This window comes from Lottia gigantea, assembly GCF_000327385.1.
Source record: "Lottia gigantea unplaced genomic scaffold LOTGIsca_74, whole genome shotgun sequence".
NCBI classification, from domain to species: Eukaryota; Metazoa; Mollusca; class Gastropoda; family Lottiidae; genus Lottia; species Lottia gigantea.
Window position 1 is genome coordinate 470,919 of NW_008710478.1, and position 19,496 is coordinate 490,414.

The following is a 19,496-nucleotide window of genomic DNA, read 5'->3' on the forward strand; positions in this document are numbered from 1 at the left end:
AGTCAGAACATTCAATTTTGGAGAATTTTAAAAAGTCTTGAAAATTGATCTCTATACCAGCAAGTGCTGACTAATTCAATGACAACATACCTTCATTTTGTTCATGGTTTCACGGAGTTGTTCTAATTGATGAGCAGACGACAAGGCCTCCAATCGAATGTCCGTTAATTTCATATCTTTTTCTCTTAACTGTTGTTTTAAATCAACAACATTGACTCCATCTTCTGTCTCACATAACCTGGAAATGAAAAGAGTCGTGTCTGAGTTCAGGAAAAGGGAGGTAAGTTGTTGTCATTAATATCCAGTATCTTAGAGTTGTTCACTTCCTGAGAGAAATACTCTTGACTGCATCATATCATATTCTGAGGTCATAATAACAATAACTAAATGTAATATTATAATATATTATAATATTATATTATCTTGTGTTTTCTGTTATATCTTGGTCTTATTCTCGAAAATGTGACATAAAAAAATTAAAATTTAAGGAAATACAGTAATCTGATTGGGGTTGTGATTGACCAACTAAATTATTGAGACACTTCATAAATCAAAATACTTACGCCCCAGAAGAATGAGATCCTTTAAGAGGTCCACCAGGACCAGCATGCATCAGTAATAATGGTGAGTTCGGAGCAGAGATATTGGAGCGTAAACTCTGTGTATCTGGCTCCACATCGGACATCGATCCATTTTTATTTTTCTTTCGGTTGAAGGCTTTACTGAATGAACTGCGTAGCTGAAAAAAATAATCTCAAAATTCATAAATCATATATATGTATTTTCTAAGCAAAATGTCACAAATTTCTGAATGAAATGATAGAAATATTTTCAAAGATGGCAACTTGATTTCTGCAGTCTTTTTTTTTGACAATGGTCTGTACCAATCAGGTCTTCTGAATATTTATAATAAGCTGAAAATTCATAACATAACATAGTCTCTGAGAATATTGATAGAAATATTTTTTGAAGATAGTGCCTTGGATTCTACAGTCCTATTTGCAAGTCAATTGCATTCTGACTTATTTTATGTTACAAGAATTTCTACCCTTCGCACAAAATTTCTAAGTATTCATGTTGATGTGAACTTCTCTGTTGGCCATTGTAGTATATCAACAGTATACTTTTACATAATTGACAACATCGTTTGTGTTTACTGACTAAATCTAATAGAAAATTCCACTTGATATAAAACAGAAAGTTTTTTTCTTACCCATCCTTTCTTTTTCTTGCCCTTTCCATCATCAGTTGCTGCCCCTGAATGTTGAGAGGTGGCGCTACAGGCACTAGATAGACTATTTATACTCGACATACTGTCTGAGGACATCTGACGAATAATACCACTTTCTGATACTGAAATAAAACATTAGATGTAATTGGTAGGTCTACTCTTAAAGAGTAATACCAGAACGTATCTTGCAACACCCTTCTGACTCACAAACAACTATCAAACAGAGGCAGTTAGGTGCTGCAACAATTAAATTTTTCTAAGGCATGAATGGAAATGTAAAGAGGATTTCTAAATCATTTATGTGTGTCAGGGACATTGATATCATCAATTTGCACCTTTTCAATTTCCAATTAGACATCTGTGGGTCTTGCAATTCTACTATAACTTTTTTTTTAAGTCACTATCTTAGAAGTTGCTAATAATTCATTATCTTTGTTTTCAATAGTAATGTCATGTATGGTTAAACATTTGTATAATATTGATAAAACAGATATCAAACAGAAAATTGGAAATATGCCTCCATACTCAAAATGTTAGGGTAACTTCCGTACAATCCACTCTAATATCCATAACATCACGTACATTAAAGGGATTGTAAAGAGGCTTCCAACAATTTTAGTGTGTATCAGGGACTCTGATATCACCAATTTGCACCATTCCAATTTTCAGTCAGTCGTCTGTGGTTCCTGCAATTCCACTAGAATGTAGTGTTTGATGTAGTCCCTTATCATGAAGGGCCTTATGTGATATTTTTAAGTATATTGCGACTAGTGACGTCATAAAATACTAGTTTTAGTTGAATTGCAGGAACAACAGATGTCTGATTGAAAATTAGAATGGTGCATATTGATGCTATCAGTGTTCTCTTTATATATGAAGTATTCAGAAAACCTCTTTTCAATCCCTTTCAGTCTAATCACTACGCATGCAACTGGAGTTATAGTTTTTTAGATGAGAATATTAAACCAGAGTCCCATGACATACTAGAAACGAGATGAACTCTACTAATACAGATGTAATGATTTTTTGAAACTTCTCGCAATGCATTGTCCGTCAAATCTCACTTGATAAGGGCCCAAAAATTGTGTAACATCATGGATATTAAAAAGATTTAAGTAACAGAGGGTGTCAGGGCTAGCTATTGAGAGAACTCACCATGTCTCTGGTGGGGGTGTCTGGGTTGACCATCTTTAGGAGGAACACCAGGTGAAGTGTGACGTCTGCTGGGGTTAGGACTGATCACCTCCTCTACAGATATTCCACTCTGTCTTTTTAATGCTTCTATTGTATATCTCAGTTCATTTAATTCAGAGTCCTGGAAAGATATCAAAATAAAAATTAAATTTTCAAACAATATTTCCACTCACACCATATCATTGAAATTCCTGAATGAGATCCAGAAAAAACCTAAAAAAATATATATGTAGATTATATTTGAAAATCATTCAAAACAAGTGCTGGTATTTTTTTTGCTCTATTTAGACATGACGGACAGGGCAGCTCAAATGACAGACATTCAATATCCTCTATGGGATACAAGTATATTTTAGCCATTTTAGCCATGGCATTCAATGTCTGTCAAATGCTAAGATACAATTTGTGCATTAGAATGTATAGTTGATTCAAACCCTTATCTTATTCACAGTGCTGGAAAGATACATGAAGATTAGGAAAATAATTTTCTAATTTCCAATCTGGCAATCATCAAAAGACTTACATAAGGCCATTTTCATAAAATCTTCAGTACAAAGTCAATATCAATTTAAAGGAATGGCTATCAAAAAGCAGATTCTTCTAAAGAACACACATGAATGAAGTTTATCATGATCATAAATTATCAGCACATTCTTCATCTTTTAAAAGGACCAAATGAATCTTTAATACCTTTAAATGAGCTTTCAATGTAGGACATACATGAACTAAGACTAGAAAAATAAATTACAGGCCGAGTATTCTTGAAACCATCTTAGCGTTAGGATGTTCTAGTGTCTTTACTTCTAACACTGTGTGACCTAGGCCAGTGCTTTCATGAGACTATGTTCTCATCACCATCTAACACTGTTTCTAGGATATCCTACCGCTAAGATAGTTTCGAGCATATGTAGCCAGGACATATCTCTACAGAAACCAGAAAAATAAACTCATAGGAAAATGGCACCAAACACACAAGTTTTGTCCTTGTCAAACCTTCAAACAGCAAATTTTGCAGACGTCTGTCAAATTCGTAATAATAAATAATTCAGTTCAATTTCACCATATGCTTAAATTTTAAATGGCGTTTAATATGCCCTGAAGAATTTTAAATATTTGCGTTCACTGCAGAATCTGTCACGGCTGTGAACAAAGAAAATGGAAGATATTCTGGTGAATTATTCTGTACCAGATTCTTGACCTTGTAAACCAAATTAACTCAGGTTTCTCATAAATATGTCTGAACTTTGATAAATATCTACTGAATGTTTTTAATATTCTAATAAAATAACTAACATTACACATCTGGACTTACAGTTTTCATTAATTTTCCACAAATATTTCAAATCTTTGATTTGATGTGCAAGTTTTAGGTATTAGGGGTGAAAGGCCGTCTTTCAGAAGCAAGTTTTAGGGTTGTTATTAACTGAAATTTGACAAGAGCAATAAAACAGACAAACAGGAATTAGACAAATGGCTCTTACTTGTAGTAAATTTCTAACAGACACTTCTGGACATTCTTATAGGCTCTTTGAAAATATTCAAATCACATGGAGAAAACTTATATGAATCTCAAAACTGTGAAATACAAATGAAGTCAAAAGACATATATATCAACAAAATATTAAAATTTTAGCACTGAAAGTTTACATACATCACATGTTAAGGCTGATCTGTCTCCATTTTTCAAAATGAAAGGACAACACAATTGCAAGATTAAGTAAGACTCCCTCAGAAATCAACTCCAAGACTACAAGTCCAAGATAATTTGAACTGGTCAAGAAGTTTGAATATAAATAAGAAACTAATCCCACATTATCAAATTCGACTTATCATACTGGAGAAAAATACCAGCCTTGCCTTCCATAGACGAGAATAATATTATACTAGCTTACCAAATTCTTGTTACCAGAGAAACTTAGTATCCTAGCTTACTATGATGGTGATACTAGGGTTTTAAACGAGGTAATTGACACAATAAGTAACTCCATCAGAAAAACCAGGGTAATCCTACATACAATCTAGATAAACCTATATAGAAAATTGAGCAATAGTAGATAATTTCTACCCCCATAGAAAACTAGTTATACTAGTATCCTATCTATACAATTCTAGAACTCAATCTGAAAAACCGGGGTTTTTCGTTAAAAGCCAAAAATCCAGAAAATCAACATAAAAACAGAAGTTTAGATTTAAGATTTGAACGACATGTAGAAGCGAGGAGCACATATAACAAAAGTTTAGAAGTTTAAATTAACTAATATTCAAACACCAAACAACAGTCAAAGATCTAAAATCTAGAAAACCAACATTTCCACAAAAGAATGTAATATGCTAAGACCTTGCAACAGTCAAAGACCTAACAACAGTAAAAAAGCGAAAAACTAGAAAAACTAGAAAAACCTATAATAGTTAGACCCTGACTGATCTATTGAGAGATCACAGAAAATAAACATGAAAACTCAACAGTGTCAGTTACATCAATCTCCAAGTCCATTATTATAATAACCAATTAGCTATCCCATGATAATAGTCTGTAGAATATCGGCAAATATCATCTTATCTCTCTCGTTCTCGTTCTGAATAGAACGATCTTAATACTTAGCTAATCTGATCAATAAGGTTACAGAAGTTTAAATTAGTGGCTAAACTTATCATGAGATTTGTCTGAATCTCAAAAAAGTCCGGTATTTAAAAAATTCGAAAACTTTTTCCTTGACTAATTTTATCAATGAGTTTAGAATAAGTAAAATTTTTTTTTAACTGTTGCCATTTCTTGTGAAGATTGTCCAAAACTCACTTAGTTTGGGATTTTACAATTTTTTAATGCTCTCAATCTACACTTTTTATTGACAGAAAAATAGAGATTTTAACAATCCTTTTCTATTGGTGAGTAGAATGGTCTAATCACTTTGCCCATCTGATCTATAAGATTAAAAGATCTCCATCTTTGAAAATAGTCAAAAGCTTGCTGATTTTTAAAAAAAATCAGACTTTATTTTCGTTTTTTAGCAGAGAGTTCACAAAAATGGCTCATCACAAAAATCGGCTGTTCAGAAGGTTTCAATCTTTTACACAAACTATATACTCATTTAAAAACTCAATACAATACAATGAATATCTGCTCTTAGCTCTACATTTTCAGTTGTCATTTTGATATCCTTTAAAGAGTCATGTTGATCCAATAAGAACAAAAGATCATTTGGTATTGGTAATAGACAATCAAACAGAACTACAGTGATAGTCACGCATGTACTAATAACGCAAGAGCGTTGTGTTCGTCGTCTGAGAAAGTCACGCATGGTTACCTGCACACGGTGTGCCCTCGGCCACGAGTGGTCAAAATATCAACCACGATAGATATTTTCCACACGACCACCAGTGGCCAAATGCACACCAAAAATTACCCGCATACGAAGCGCTACTAGTTGGCGCTGTGCCATTTTCTCTCTGTGTGCGGGCGACTTTAGCTCTGCCTTTTCAGTTGTCTACAAAAGATCATTAGGTATTTGTTATAGCTGAATCAAACAGAACTAGAGTAGGTGTTGACATAGAACTATATTCTGATGTTATCTTTATTTTGAAAATAAATATATTAAATACGTACTAATAGATTTACTTCATTGCTTTCACAAAATTAGAATTTTTTACGCGAGATAATCATCTCTTGGCAAGATACACAAAGATGTTCCTCGTTATTTTAGAAAGACAAGAAATTCGTACATATGACTATTTGTAAAGCATGTATGAGTCGTACCACGGTTATTTCTATAAATTTATACTTTTTTACTCGAGATTAAAATCTGTTGGCAAAATACACAAAGCTGTTTGTCCTCATTGCCATAAAGACAACAATTTCATTCTGTTTCGTAAATTTCTGGTGAATGTAAATATGTTCACAAAAACTTTAAGTTATTAACACATGAGATCTATCTGCATAATACACAAAACTGTTTTTCAAAAAATTTTCCAAAGAAATTTAGAATTTTCTTTTTTTATGTTTAATGTTATATAAAAAATTCATTAGTTGCTACTGATGATCGCCAAAATGCTGTTTTGGGATGAAGGTTTTGTTTTACGATTCAGATTGTCAGTAGTTGGTTTATTTGTGATCCTCAAGCAACATTAATAATTTGATTTACTTCTTCAAGAAAAACTCATTAGCTGCTACAATTGTTTGCCAATTGTTCTGGATTTAAGGTTCTGTTTTGTGGTTTGGATCGTTAGTACTTGGATTATTTATATATACAATTGTTAAGCCACAAAAAGTTTTTCAGCCAATTGAATAAATGGTAATGTCAGGGGACATAACTCAATTACAATTCAGACTCTAACGAAAATATCAGAGTTCGATTCTTGAATCAAAAACACATCAACTTTTACACACCACCAGGTTTGTTGGATGCTTGAATGATTAACAATAATGGTTGGAATTTGATCAAGAATTGGATTGTGAAGAACATTTTCTGCAATTCTTCTTTCATTTAATAACAAGAAGTTTGGAGAGAAATTGAAAATAAGTCATTCTGATTAAAATGCAGGTCTGAATGAATGAAGGAGTATATTATCCAGATTTGCATATTTTAATAGGCTTGAATATATATAAGTAAGCTTTTAAAAGGATCCTTTAGAACACTTTGTGACATATTGCTCACAGTCAATCATGACAGGACTTTCACCTCAAAAGCCTTTTTTTCCATGAAACTATCTGATTTTCTTGTATTCAGGGTATATATAGATATATCAATTTGTAGCCTTAGGGCTGCAACGATTCACCAATGAATCAATGAACCATAATTCTTTCCTTGCATTGCGTTGCATAAAAATAATCGTGATGTATCGGCATGATAACAAATGATACAGAATCCTGATGTGTATAAGAAATTGTGTCATGTATTCATTTTCCAAGTATGATTCTCACATCAAAATTTGCAATCATTTATTTCTGACCTTAAAAATTGAGATTTTTTTCACAATTCCTTACTTCTAAATGTTCTCAAGGGCTTAATAGTGACAAACTGGTTAGTAATTCTACAAATTTCTACTATTTTTTCTCCTTCCTTCTCTAATAAATGAATCGCGATAATTATCGCAATAAATCGTATCGTTGATGAGTATTGTATAGTGTATCCAATCGCAACTTCAAGAATCGTTGCAGCCCTAGACCAACCCTATCTGTCAGCTATAATGACTGCAAGTGAAATTTACCTGCATGTATACGTGCTACACAAAGCACATCATCCAATAAAAGAAATGATCTATCACACTAATTCCAAGATCGAAAAAAACTTTTTTTTGCGTAAATTACCATAGAAACACTTCTAGTTAGAATTTAGTAACAGGTGTAACTATAGAAATATCGTGTTTACACACGTAAATAAAATAACAGCCTCACTTCCAATTTGTTACGCTATATCATCAAGATACGCCATGATCTAATATACACCATTCTTTAATCAGGATTTCTTTTTACTTTCAAAACAGAAAACTCCTCTCAAGGGAGGTAACTCTTGGAAAATAAATCACAAAAACACTACTTGAAGGAAATTGATACAAAATCATCTTTTCAACGTTACTTCGTATGTGGCCAAAATGGAATATACATTAGTTATATTCTCAAGGGAGACAACTTAACAAATGAAATTACAAAAGCATATTTCATGTAATCGATACCAAAACACCTTTTATAAATTACTTCTTGGCTCTAAAGAGTACAATAACCCATTTTAAATATTCATCAGAATAAATTTTGCCAAAAATTTCACAGTAACTCGCATTAAACAGCGAGACTTCTTGTCAGAACAGCAATTCTGTAGAGGAAGCATAATTAATTGCTTTCTAGAACATCCCTTAAATTGGCAGGAATCTTCTACCATATGCCAAGAATACGTTATTTTTTTAACACAAGTCCTTTAACTTTGTCATCCATTTGCAGTGCACATACTAGGGATTGTAAAGAGCTTTTGTTCATTTTGTATTGGGGACACTAATAGCATCAATTTGCACCATTCCAATTTCAACCAGACATCTTAGGTTTCTGCAATTCTACTAAAACTAAGTATTTTATGACATCACTTATTGCGAAGGGCCTCACAATCATGATAAAGCATATTTTGTGACAAGTGACATCATCAAACACTTTAGCACTTTAGTCATTATTTATATAGCACTGTCATTATTTATATAGCACTGTCATTATTTATATAGCACTGTCATTATCTATATAGCACTGTCATTATTTATATAGCACTGTCATTATTTATATAGCACTGTCATTATTTATATAGCACTGTCATTATTTATATAGCACTGTCATTATTTATATAGCACTGTCATTATCTATATAGCACTGTCATTATTTATATAGCACTGTCATTATCTATATAGCACTGTCATTATTTATATAGCACTGTCATTATTTATATAGCACTGTCATTATTTATATAGCACTGTCATTATTTATATAGCACTGTCATTATTTATATAGCACTGTCATTATCTATATAGCACTGTCATTATTTATATAGCACTGTCATTTTATATATAGCACTTTCATTATTTATATAGCACTGTCATTATCTATATAGCACTGTCAATATTTATATAGCACTGTCATTATTTATATAGCACTGTCATTATCTATATAGCACTGTCATTATCTATATAGCACTGTCAATATTTATATAGCACTGTCATTATTTATATAGCACTGTCATTATCTATATAGCACTGTCAATATTTATATAGCACTGTCAATATTTATATAGCACTGTCATTATCTATATAGCATTGTCATTATCTATATAGCACTGTTAATATTTATATAGCACTGTCATTATCTATATAGCACTGTCAATATTTATATAGCACTGTCATTATCTATATAGCACTGTCATTATTTATATAGCACTGTCATTTTTTATATAGCACTGTCATTATTTATATAGCACTGTCATTATCTATATAGCACTGTCATTATCTATATAGCACTGTCAATATTTATATAGCACTGTCAATATTTATATAGCACTGTCATTATTTATATAGCACTGTCATTTTTTATATAGCACTGTCATTATTTATATAGCACTGTCATCATCTATATAGCACTGTCATTATTTATATAGCACTGTCATTTTTTATATAGCACTGTCATTATTTATATAGCACTGTCATTATCTATATAGCACTGTCATTATTTATATAGCACTGTCATTATCTATATAGCACTGTCATTATTTATATAGCACTGTCATTATTTATATAGCACTGTCATTATCTATATAGCACTGTCATTATTTATATAGCACTGTCATTATTTATATAGCACTGTCATTATTTATATAGCACTGTCATTATTTATATAGCACTGTCATTATTTATATAGCACTGTCATTATTTAATTTATTTAGTACTGCAAATTCTTGTACTTTTATCAATTGCATCTTTTCTACAGTGCAGTCTTTGTTCTTGAATATAGGTATTAAATTTTTTGCTGTCTATATGAGAATAAACTTATGTAACGATTGAGATCTTTTCGACTGTTATCTTACTTAACATTACAAAATTACAAATTTACAATTGCATATATTTTCCTTTGAAGTGTATTAACAGCTTTTAGTCTGCACACAAGAATCTTGCATACACCTTACAAACATTTTTCCAGTTTTAATTGTATTTATCAAGAAACAATACTATTAGCTATTTCAGCTCTCTGATATAGGATGTTTGGATACGACAAATCCAGTCACAGAGAGCTTTAAGGTATTCCACTTGATGTCAAATTCAATTTAGTATTTCACAAGTTTTTTTCTTCACTATGAGTAAATTTGAATCAAGTTTTCTAATTTAGTGAATTAGTGATATCTGTTTCAATAGGTGTAATACATTTCAGTCTGTTTTCCTTACAAGTTACAAGATATTTGATAAATTTGAAAGAATAACAAAGTTTAACTGTTGTTTACAAACTCTTAAAATTTCAGACAGAAACCATCTGGTGTTATTATATCATAACACTAGGTGTCATAAATAATATTTAAAGTTTGGAAATTAACACTTCCAATTTTAAACGTATCTGAAGGCAATTTGGCAATGATATATTTTTATTTCAAAATCAAATAAATTCCAATTATTTTCAAGTGATTATGTATTCATATTAAAGGGATTATAAAGAGGTTTTTTAATCGACTTATATCATAAAACATAAAACCTTTTGCAATAGTGATGTCATAAAACGCTTAGTTATAATCCAGGAACCACAGCAACTGACGTCTGACGTCTGAAAATTGTAATGGTGCAAACTGAAGCTATCAGTGTCCCCGATACAAATAAAAAGTTTAGAAAACTTCTTTACAACCATTTAAAATGCAGTCAAGTCCATTTCCAATTTTTATGTTAAATATGGAAAAGCTCAAAATTGGCTCATTATCTAATAACATGGAAAGAGTACTAACATTCATAGTAGGACTATAAATAATAACTCTAATTACAAAACAACAAAATTTCATAAGAAAATATTCCTGCAAATATTTTATCAAAAGAAATCTAGCCAAGGATATAGAACATATGTTGAAAGCTGGTGAGCCGCGTCTCAAAAACATTCACCAGAAAACAAAATATACAATCTTACTCTTCATCATAATTTTATCTCTTATCTGGTAGAAAAAAATAAACCCAAAAATAAGTTAGACTGGGAACTCAAAATTGATGAGTCAAAAATGATGTTGAAGTTGAAAATTGATAACTATTCAGAAATCTTATGGAAGAAAATAAGTAAATTGATAAGCCAAGGTGAAAAATTTGTCCATATGGTGCATTTCTCCATAGATTTAAAAGTTTGGCTATAGAATTAAGATATCAGGATTGTTGCTATAGGAATATAACTTATAAATAAACAAACCAAACACATGAATAGATTAGAATTCAGTTAATTAATTAATTTAAATGTCTATCTCCATTTGTATCATATATATTAATTTCTTTCCATTCTCTTTCATTAGCTTTTATTTCTAATAGAGCCACTTCAGTTAGGGTCTAAAGACTGGCCTCTTAAACATTCATCAAAATAACCTTTTGACCTAATCTGCTTTGACCAATCAAATTGCTTCAAATTCGAATAAAATGACGAGGGCAGAAATTTGATTTGGTTAAAGCAGGGTTAGGTCAAAAGGTTATTTTGACGATTGCTCATGAGACTCGTCCTTAGACCCTAACTGAAGTGGCTCCATTAAAAATAAAAGCTAATAAAAAATGCAATGAAAGATTGGTCTAATTTTAATAAGACTGGATCATAACTTCATATCAAATCAAGTAACGTTGATATGGTCAATGTTTTCTAGTAATCTGGTCCCTGCTTCTCAAAAACGTTTTTCTTAAGTGGCTCAATCAATTTGGTTCTTCTTAGTCATTGATAGATTAACTAGATTAATACACTTCCTATGTGCACAGGTGAAATTTTCCAGGATATAAATAATGGTATTCCTTTTTATATGACTCTCATATGCATTTAAATCTTTTGAAAAAGATTAAGTTTGTATCTAATTCTACCTAACTAAGATATTATATTTTAATATATTTGTTTCAGAAAATAAATAATGGTTCTTACCTTCTGTTCAGCAGTAAATGTTAAGGCTTGTAGACGTGCTGTCATATTAGACAACGACTGCTCAAACGCTGCTACCACATGTGACTGAAAAACACAGAAATAAAAAACATAAATTTCATGTTGAAACGGAAGTATGAAAAAAAGTAGGAATTTTCAGGCATAAAAACATCATTCTTCATCAAGATACGGCATATACAAAAAAAATAACAAATCTTACTTCAGGTTTATACCTGATACTTCATTTCTTAATTTAATAATTGCCATAACATACTGAGATAATTTGCATGTGCATGCGTGTTTATGTGTATGTTTTGATATGTCATATTTATCATGTTCAATAAGCTACTAGAGAAATAAGAGTTGCTTGAAAGGTTTTTAATATATAATCAGAACACATTGATAAAACATGCATGTGTTTTTTTATATTTTGAGTGCATGCACATGTTTTGATAATATTTGTGTAAGACTGAAGTAGGTACTGCATGTGCATAAAGTACAAATGATCTGGAGGGCTACTAACAGCTGGGGCTGTGTTAGATCACAAAAACACCATTTTCAAATAAATCAATTTTGATTCATGTTTTCCTTGTCTTTCTCAATGAAATATTTTGAAGGAAGACAACATGGTAACGGAGACCCCCAAAGGAAACAGTATGCGCAATGAAATATACTGCCTTGAGAGCAGTAATGTTGCTATGAGGTAACCCTGTATACAGTTGTCAACAGCTTAACTTTAACACTGAGCCTGCATGCACGTGTTTTGGCTGTGCTGTGACATATAGTGACTGGAAGGCAGCATGAGAATACTTGTTGATGGAAACACCCTAAGGAAAGTCTGAGAAAAAAAATTTAACAAAAACATATCGCATCTCATTTGATATTTAACATCTATCGAACTTATAATTTCGTCTTTATTTTGTTTTTCGCAAAGATTTGACCTTAACAGACATCAAAGGTCGTTGGGAGGCAGACGTATTTACACATCTTGCCGCCAGATTTGGAGACATGTAAGGAAATATTCATAGAATTCCCCTGCAGGTGTTTTTCGAGCCGACTGGTAGGTCTGGTTGAATCCACGGTGATGTTGACAATCGTCTGCCAATACTAGTAAAAGATCTAGGTGAATCGTACTGGATTTGGCATCTGTTCGGTCAGAATTTCCCAGACCTCTGTATTCAATGTACTGAAGTTGGCGCGTGTTCTGAGGAAATTATCTGAATGTTGTTTATATTCAGAGTCAATATTTCCATTTACATAAAAAATATCAAAGTCTGTGAAAAGCATTTAGTAATTGTAAGGTAGACAGGATCTTTATGAACTTGAGTTGTTATCCTTGTAAAATAGGTTAATTATTAAAAGTCAATTTCAAATGAATTTTTTTTCTGAAAAATTTGTATCAGTTCAAATGTTAACCTATCTGGACATACATATGACGGCCCAAATTTCTACAGTGAGTTGTCAACACTATTCTGATTGGCTTAGCTAAAATATTCCTGCTTCTGAGACTAAGATTATACCATTGGACAAACCCTTTAAAATAACTATATCCTTGAAACCCATTCATTCACTCAAAGTTTTCTACTGGTAGATCCTTCAAAACACTTCAGTGTTGATGAGGTGCCAATCTACTTCAACACCTGAGAAAATTAATTTTTCTCCCACCTGAATTTTGATATAAAACTCATCAGACGTCAGGTAAAACTCGTTAACTCTCAGGTGTAGTCCAGGTGAAAAAACTGTTTTTATTATTTTTATGATCTGGTATTTTCTATATCAAATTTATTACATTATTTTTTGCAGATTTTGTATCGGAAATGACAAATAATAAAATTTGATTCCAAAATACTCAGATTCTGAGATAAAATCTATAAGACTGAGAGAGCAACATTGCATGAAAACTTCAAAGATACAAAGCATGCCCTGAATTCCAAGACAATTTAGACAACATAGCACTAGCAGGAGAGCTGAACTCTTAATAAAAAAACAAGAAAAGTCACGCAATACTCACTTAAATAAATAAAAAGTTTTTCAGACAATTACCTTACCTTCTCCTTTCAAAATTTTCAAAATTAAAAAATTTAAGAAAGTTGCGCAAAGGGCCTAAATTTAGTTAACTTCTCTAATTAAGTGTTTTCTGCCAAAATTTAAAAATTATTGCCAAACCCAAAAAATATTGCTAAGAAAATATATTTTTGGTAACAAATTTCTGATATCAAACTGAGATTATCAAAAATATACATGTTACCATGACGATATAAATATATTTCTTAATTATTTACATATGTCTAAATCTCCCAGATATTACAGCTAAATTTAATAATAATAGGATTCTTTTATAAGAAAAGACTTCAACTTAGTCACTATTTCACAGCTCAAACTAGAAATTTCACTTTCTATTTCAATATAATGTCTAATAATAAGCTTGCAAGTTTCAAAATTCGCCAGTGTTTATCAACTAGGCAGCGACAACAAGGCATAGCCTACCCAAAAGGCCTCTGAGACAATTTTTGAATAGTCGAGTTTAATATCAGCCTTAGGATCAAAAATTCCTATCAAATACATGCAATTTTTGATCAAAATCTTCACTTTTTTTTAATGTGTTTTAGGTATTGGGATACTAAATGTGTACCAAAAATTCAAAATTTTTTAAAAACTCATGTATGAAGAAGCCAAACAAGAGGGTGTAAGGGATGAAAGATTGCTTATGGCAGGAGATAGTGTAAAAGAAGCCTCTTAATCTACAAAAGGGGTACCAAGAATCCAAAATGTGAAAACTGACAAACAAAGAGGATGATAACGAGTTACAATAATAAATAAACCAAGTACTAACGATCCAAACTGCAAAACAAAACCAGAAATCCAAACCAACATTTTGACGAAACATTGGTAGCAGCTAATGAACTTTTTACGTGTGGTGTATATCAATCATAAGTGAGTAAGTATTTCATAATGAAAAGTGTTGTCAGGTGTCTAGAAGAGTAAGCATACAGCTAAAATATCATAAGCCTAACTAGAGGGTGTAAAAAGTTAGAGATCATCATTTTCCACTATCAGGAATGCAGTACCATATTTTCATTTTCTCTTTATGTTTCTTTATCAGCAGACTTCCAGTTTTAAAAACAAAAATTAGCAGAATATTTTTATAACACGTTGGTTTTTATCCCTGGCTCTACACCTGTCAGTGTCATCATAAATATTTATGAAATATGCAGAAATGTTATCTCAGAAAATATTCCAAGCTTCCATGATGTTCTGGTTACCATGTCAAAGCTGTTGATATGGCAACATTTATGAATTTGCTCATTCTACAGCACCATATGTCACTCATAGTCAGGATCTGTCAGCATCATTTTCAAGAGCTCGCAAAAATCATATAGCTCAAATTCTTCTATTTTTCTGTAACTACTTGCCTTAAACCTGGAAATGCAACTTACACACAATAGCTGATTTTACAGAAGGTTTTGTCAGTCACGTCTAGTTGCCTTCGTCAATACATGTTACATACACAATAATTTCAAATGACATTTTGTCCAACAAATTGTGCTAATTGAATAACTTTTTATAGAACAACAAAGGTAATAAGTAAACTTCAAAATTCAGATTTTGATTGACTTCAATGATACTTAATGTCTAACCTAGTATACTTGATGTCCAACAGAGGTACATGATTCTTGGACATTTCAGCTGCCCTGGCAAGTAGAACCAAACCAACAGCCCTGAATAGACTATGAAATATAAAGTTATAAATCTGCAGACAGGAATCAAACCATATCAATGACAACAGAGACTTGTGATCCATTGACATTTGAGCTGCCCTGATGAACATGTCTGGCAAATAGAACCAAAACCAAAGCCCTGATTAGTCCAAATAGTCTGAATACAGTCGGCAGATCTCAGAAAAATAAATTATTAATCTCATGTCACCCTGACAAAATAGAACTGAGGTAAAAAAAATATTCATCATAATTCAAGCACACGTCTCAAAACTCAAGTTCTGTTTGCAGAATTTTTTTTCGCCATGTTTCTTTCAATTCATCTTCTGATAAAATGGAGTTGAATTTCCAGATCTTTTTGATTCAATTTGTTTACATTTTCAACACAAGTTGTTTTTTGATTCATATTTTTAAATCTCAACTTCAGTTTTTGATGATGGTTAAGATTTTCACGATGATAACTTGATAACTGTTGGTTGGTTCTATGTATTATATCATTATTAGTAAGCTGAAAACACTCAGTCTACCAAATTCTTCATTATTAGTTAACACCCTGTCTATTCAATAGGTAAACTATTTACCCTACTGTTTTGGGGCCTTATTATTAAAACTTATGAAAGATGATTTTAGTGTTCTTTATTGTCAATCACTAAAACAAATTTTAAATTAACTAATTCATCCAATCAGATTACTTTATTTCTTAATATCTGGCGGCTTTTTCTCGAAAAGATCTTTGTGCTAGGATGTCCTACGTTGTTATCTTCTAACATTGATTCTAGGATATTCTAACGCTAAGATCGTTTTGAGAATACATGGTCTGGATTAAATCTTACTTAAGGTTTCGAGAATAAGGCCCAAGAACAGTAGGGTGTAACCTGGTCTGTATTTCTTTACAAACTTATGTTCTGGACAACTTTTCTAAAAAATTCTTAAGTTTCATTTCAGCACTGCAAACTCGCTTTATCCTTTTTTATATTACTAAAAATATGTTAGCTTACAGCTTGAGATTATAGGCACGTGCAGAATCTTTACATAGAAGACACAACTTAATGTAAAAAAGATTATAAAACCACCCAGAAATTCTCGTAACATGAAAACATCATTTAACAATAATCCCATTACAGAAATCTGTATATTAGCAAACATATTTAGAATGAATAAAAACCAGAGAAAGATTGGTAAAATAAATAAATAAATCACCAAACAATTCTCTTTATATTTGTTATTATTACTTGCAATAAGATGTAACATATGTTCGCACGTGTATTTTCGGCACAATAATCACTTCCAGTATGCTTCAAGGCGAATCTTCAGCACATTCTTACAGACCTGGTATGCAAATCAGGTAACAAATCAACCTCTAATATAGACTAAATCTTATTCTATTTCCTGTTAGATTTGAATGCCGACAAACAGTCTCCCTGAGTAACCAAAATATAGACATTTGTTTTGAAAATGTCTTTTGACATTAAAATATCAAGGATTAGGGTTCTTGGCAGACATTTATTACAGGTAATCATGCTACCTTTCAAGCTTTTATCTGGCATTTTAAAAAATGTAATACTCAAAGCATGAAAGTCGATAAACAGTCTCCCTGAGTAACCAAAATATAGACATTTATTTTCAAAATGTCTTTTGATATTTATTGATTCAGACAGCTTTTGGACATTGACTTATGATTTGTATTTTAGAACCTACAAGTCAGTTTTCTGTTTGAGACTGGCATAGTGAAATATATCTTAGTTGTTAAGTACAACATTTCTCAACCATAAAATATCAATGACAATAAATCAGAAAATATCTGACTTTTCACCTTTACCTCTCTCAGAATTACAGTTCAATATCAGCCTTTTGATTATAAATTTCATGAAGAATCTTGCCGCCATTGGTCTTTGATTCAGATTTCATTGGTATAATACACTAGAGTAAATTTCAGGCAGAAAGTCAATTCCATGGCACCAATTTCTTTATTAACAATATTTTGAAATATATTGGTCAGTAGCATTCTTTATTAGAAATATTTTGCCAGTTTATTTTTGGTATTTAAAGCTTGGTCATCACTACGTATATAATGACTAAATTCAGGCATGAAGTTTTTCAGTTTTTCAGTTTTTTTTCTTGTTTAAAACTGGCTTAGCCAATGTAACATAATTTAAATACTTTTGAAAAAAAAAAGAACGATGAAATGGAATTAAGTTTATCATCTGATTAGAAAGGAAAGGAGACAAGCATTGTCATACAGAATGAAATGATCTCTGTTAATAGAAAGCTCTACTAATAATCTATAGAAATAGGAGCTGATTGATTGAATAAATCATATAACATATCAACTAAATTGATAAACATAATCAAATATACCTGATTATACTGTTATCATTACTCTCTCACATATTGACTAGAGATTATCTCATGCTGATGATACAAGTTTCTGATATAGGAACCTCAACAGGACAGCTAGTTTTGAAGTGTGTATAACGTAGGATTTACATGTTATCATATAATTCGGTAGGCACATTAAACATAATCAAATATACCTTATTAATCTATCATCATTAGTGATGAATTCATATGGACTAGAGATAATCTCATGCTGTTGATACATGTTTCTGATATAGCATCCTCAGCAGGACAGCTAGTTTTGAGTCTATATAACATATGACTGACGTGTTATTTATCATATAATTGCATAGTATAATAACAATCAAATACACTTTATCATATTATTATCAATACTGAATGGTAATTTCTATAATCATCTTCCAGGACCAGTGTCTGTAGCAAAATAGGGTTTGGAATGGAATCAGGGGGAAAAATCGATAACAAGCAGTTTTTGGAACCTAAGTCGTTATTCTTGTAAAAAACAGGTTGTTTCTTTCATTTCTTACCTAAAATTTCATCTAACCTTACATACATTAGAAAACTTTAAACATTGACCTCAGAAATCATATTTCAGCCCAAAATAAAGCTTTGATGTAGGTCTAAAACCAGAACCCTGAAAGGTCAATAATGCCAGGAATAATTCTATACCTCCCAATCGTTTCCCTGGTCTCATATTGCCCATAAATAACTCAGATTAATATCATTATCTTTATAACATTTAAATCAACTGATATCACCTCCTATTTTTATCATGTATCAGTGATTATTAGTAAGAGTTAACTAAGAAGATCTCAAAGTTTCTTAGACACTTTTAAAGTGTGAAAACATGGACTAAGAGGCTTACCAGCTACTTTCTTGAATAATATAAGTTCATCTATTTTATCACTAACCTTTTAGCACTTTTTAGTTGGCAAATATATTTATAACAGCTTTATAACTTAGGTGATAAATGATTAAAATGACTGATTTTACTAAGTATATAATCTTTTCAAATATCTAACTGTTGAGCATGAATCAGCATTTGTTAGCAATCATTGGTTTATTATACACACCAAATATTAGACAATTCATAATTCTTCTAGTCCGAATTGTATTGTATATTGTTTGTTGATACCAAACTATGTGTTATGTTAGTCCCTTTTGTTTTGTCAGCCTTGCATTTCTCAAGAATTCCCGAAAGGATAATAAAGATTTATCTTGTCTTATCTTATATTTGATGTAAGATACATTTATAACTATTGAGCAATTCCTTTTAAATAGGATACTGTCTCAATCTCATGAGGATAATAGGTTGGAAAACATAAAGAAAATTTCATGAATTGCTAGCATGGATCACCATTCACCAGCATATAAAATTAGGAAGAAAACTCACAGAGAC

General features: G+C 31.3%; 1 protein-coding gene across 1 annotated transcript in view; it reads right to left on the reverse strand.

Annotated features, from left to right (window-relative positions):
• The window catches only part of LOTGIDRAFT_131500 (hypothetical protein), a gene marked incomplete at both ends in the record, with an annotated part of 67,561 nt that overhangs the window by 6,448 nt on the left and 41,617 nt on the right, over nucleotides 1-19,496 (reverse strand). Inside the window, 5 exons of the mRNA XM_009066213.1 lie at nucleotides 91-238; nucleotides 564-739; nucleotides 1,214-1,353; nucleotides 2,435-2,546; nucleotides 12,027-12,110. Of these exons, the coding sequence (XP_009064461.1) occupies nucleotides 91-238; nucleotides 564-739; nucleotides 1,214-1,353; nucleotides 2,435-2,546; nucleotides 12,027-12,110 (660 nt within the window). The remainder of the gene's footprint in view (nucleotides 1-90; nucleotides 239-563; nucleotides 740-1,213; nucleotides 1,354-2,434; nucleotides 2,547-12,026; nucleotides 12,111-19,496) is intronic.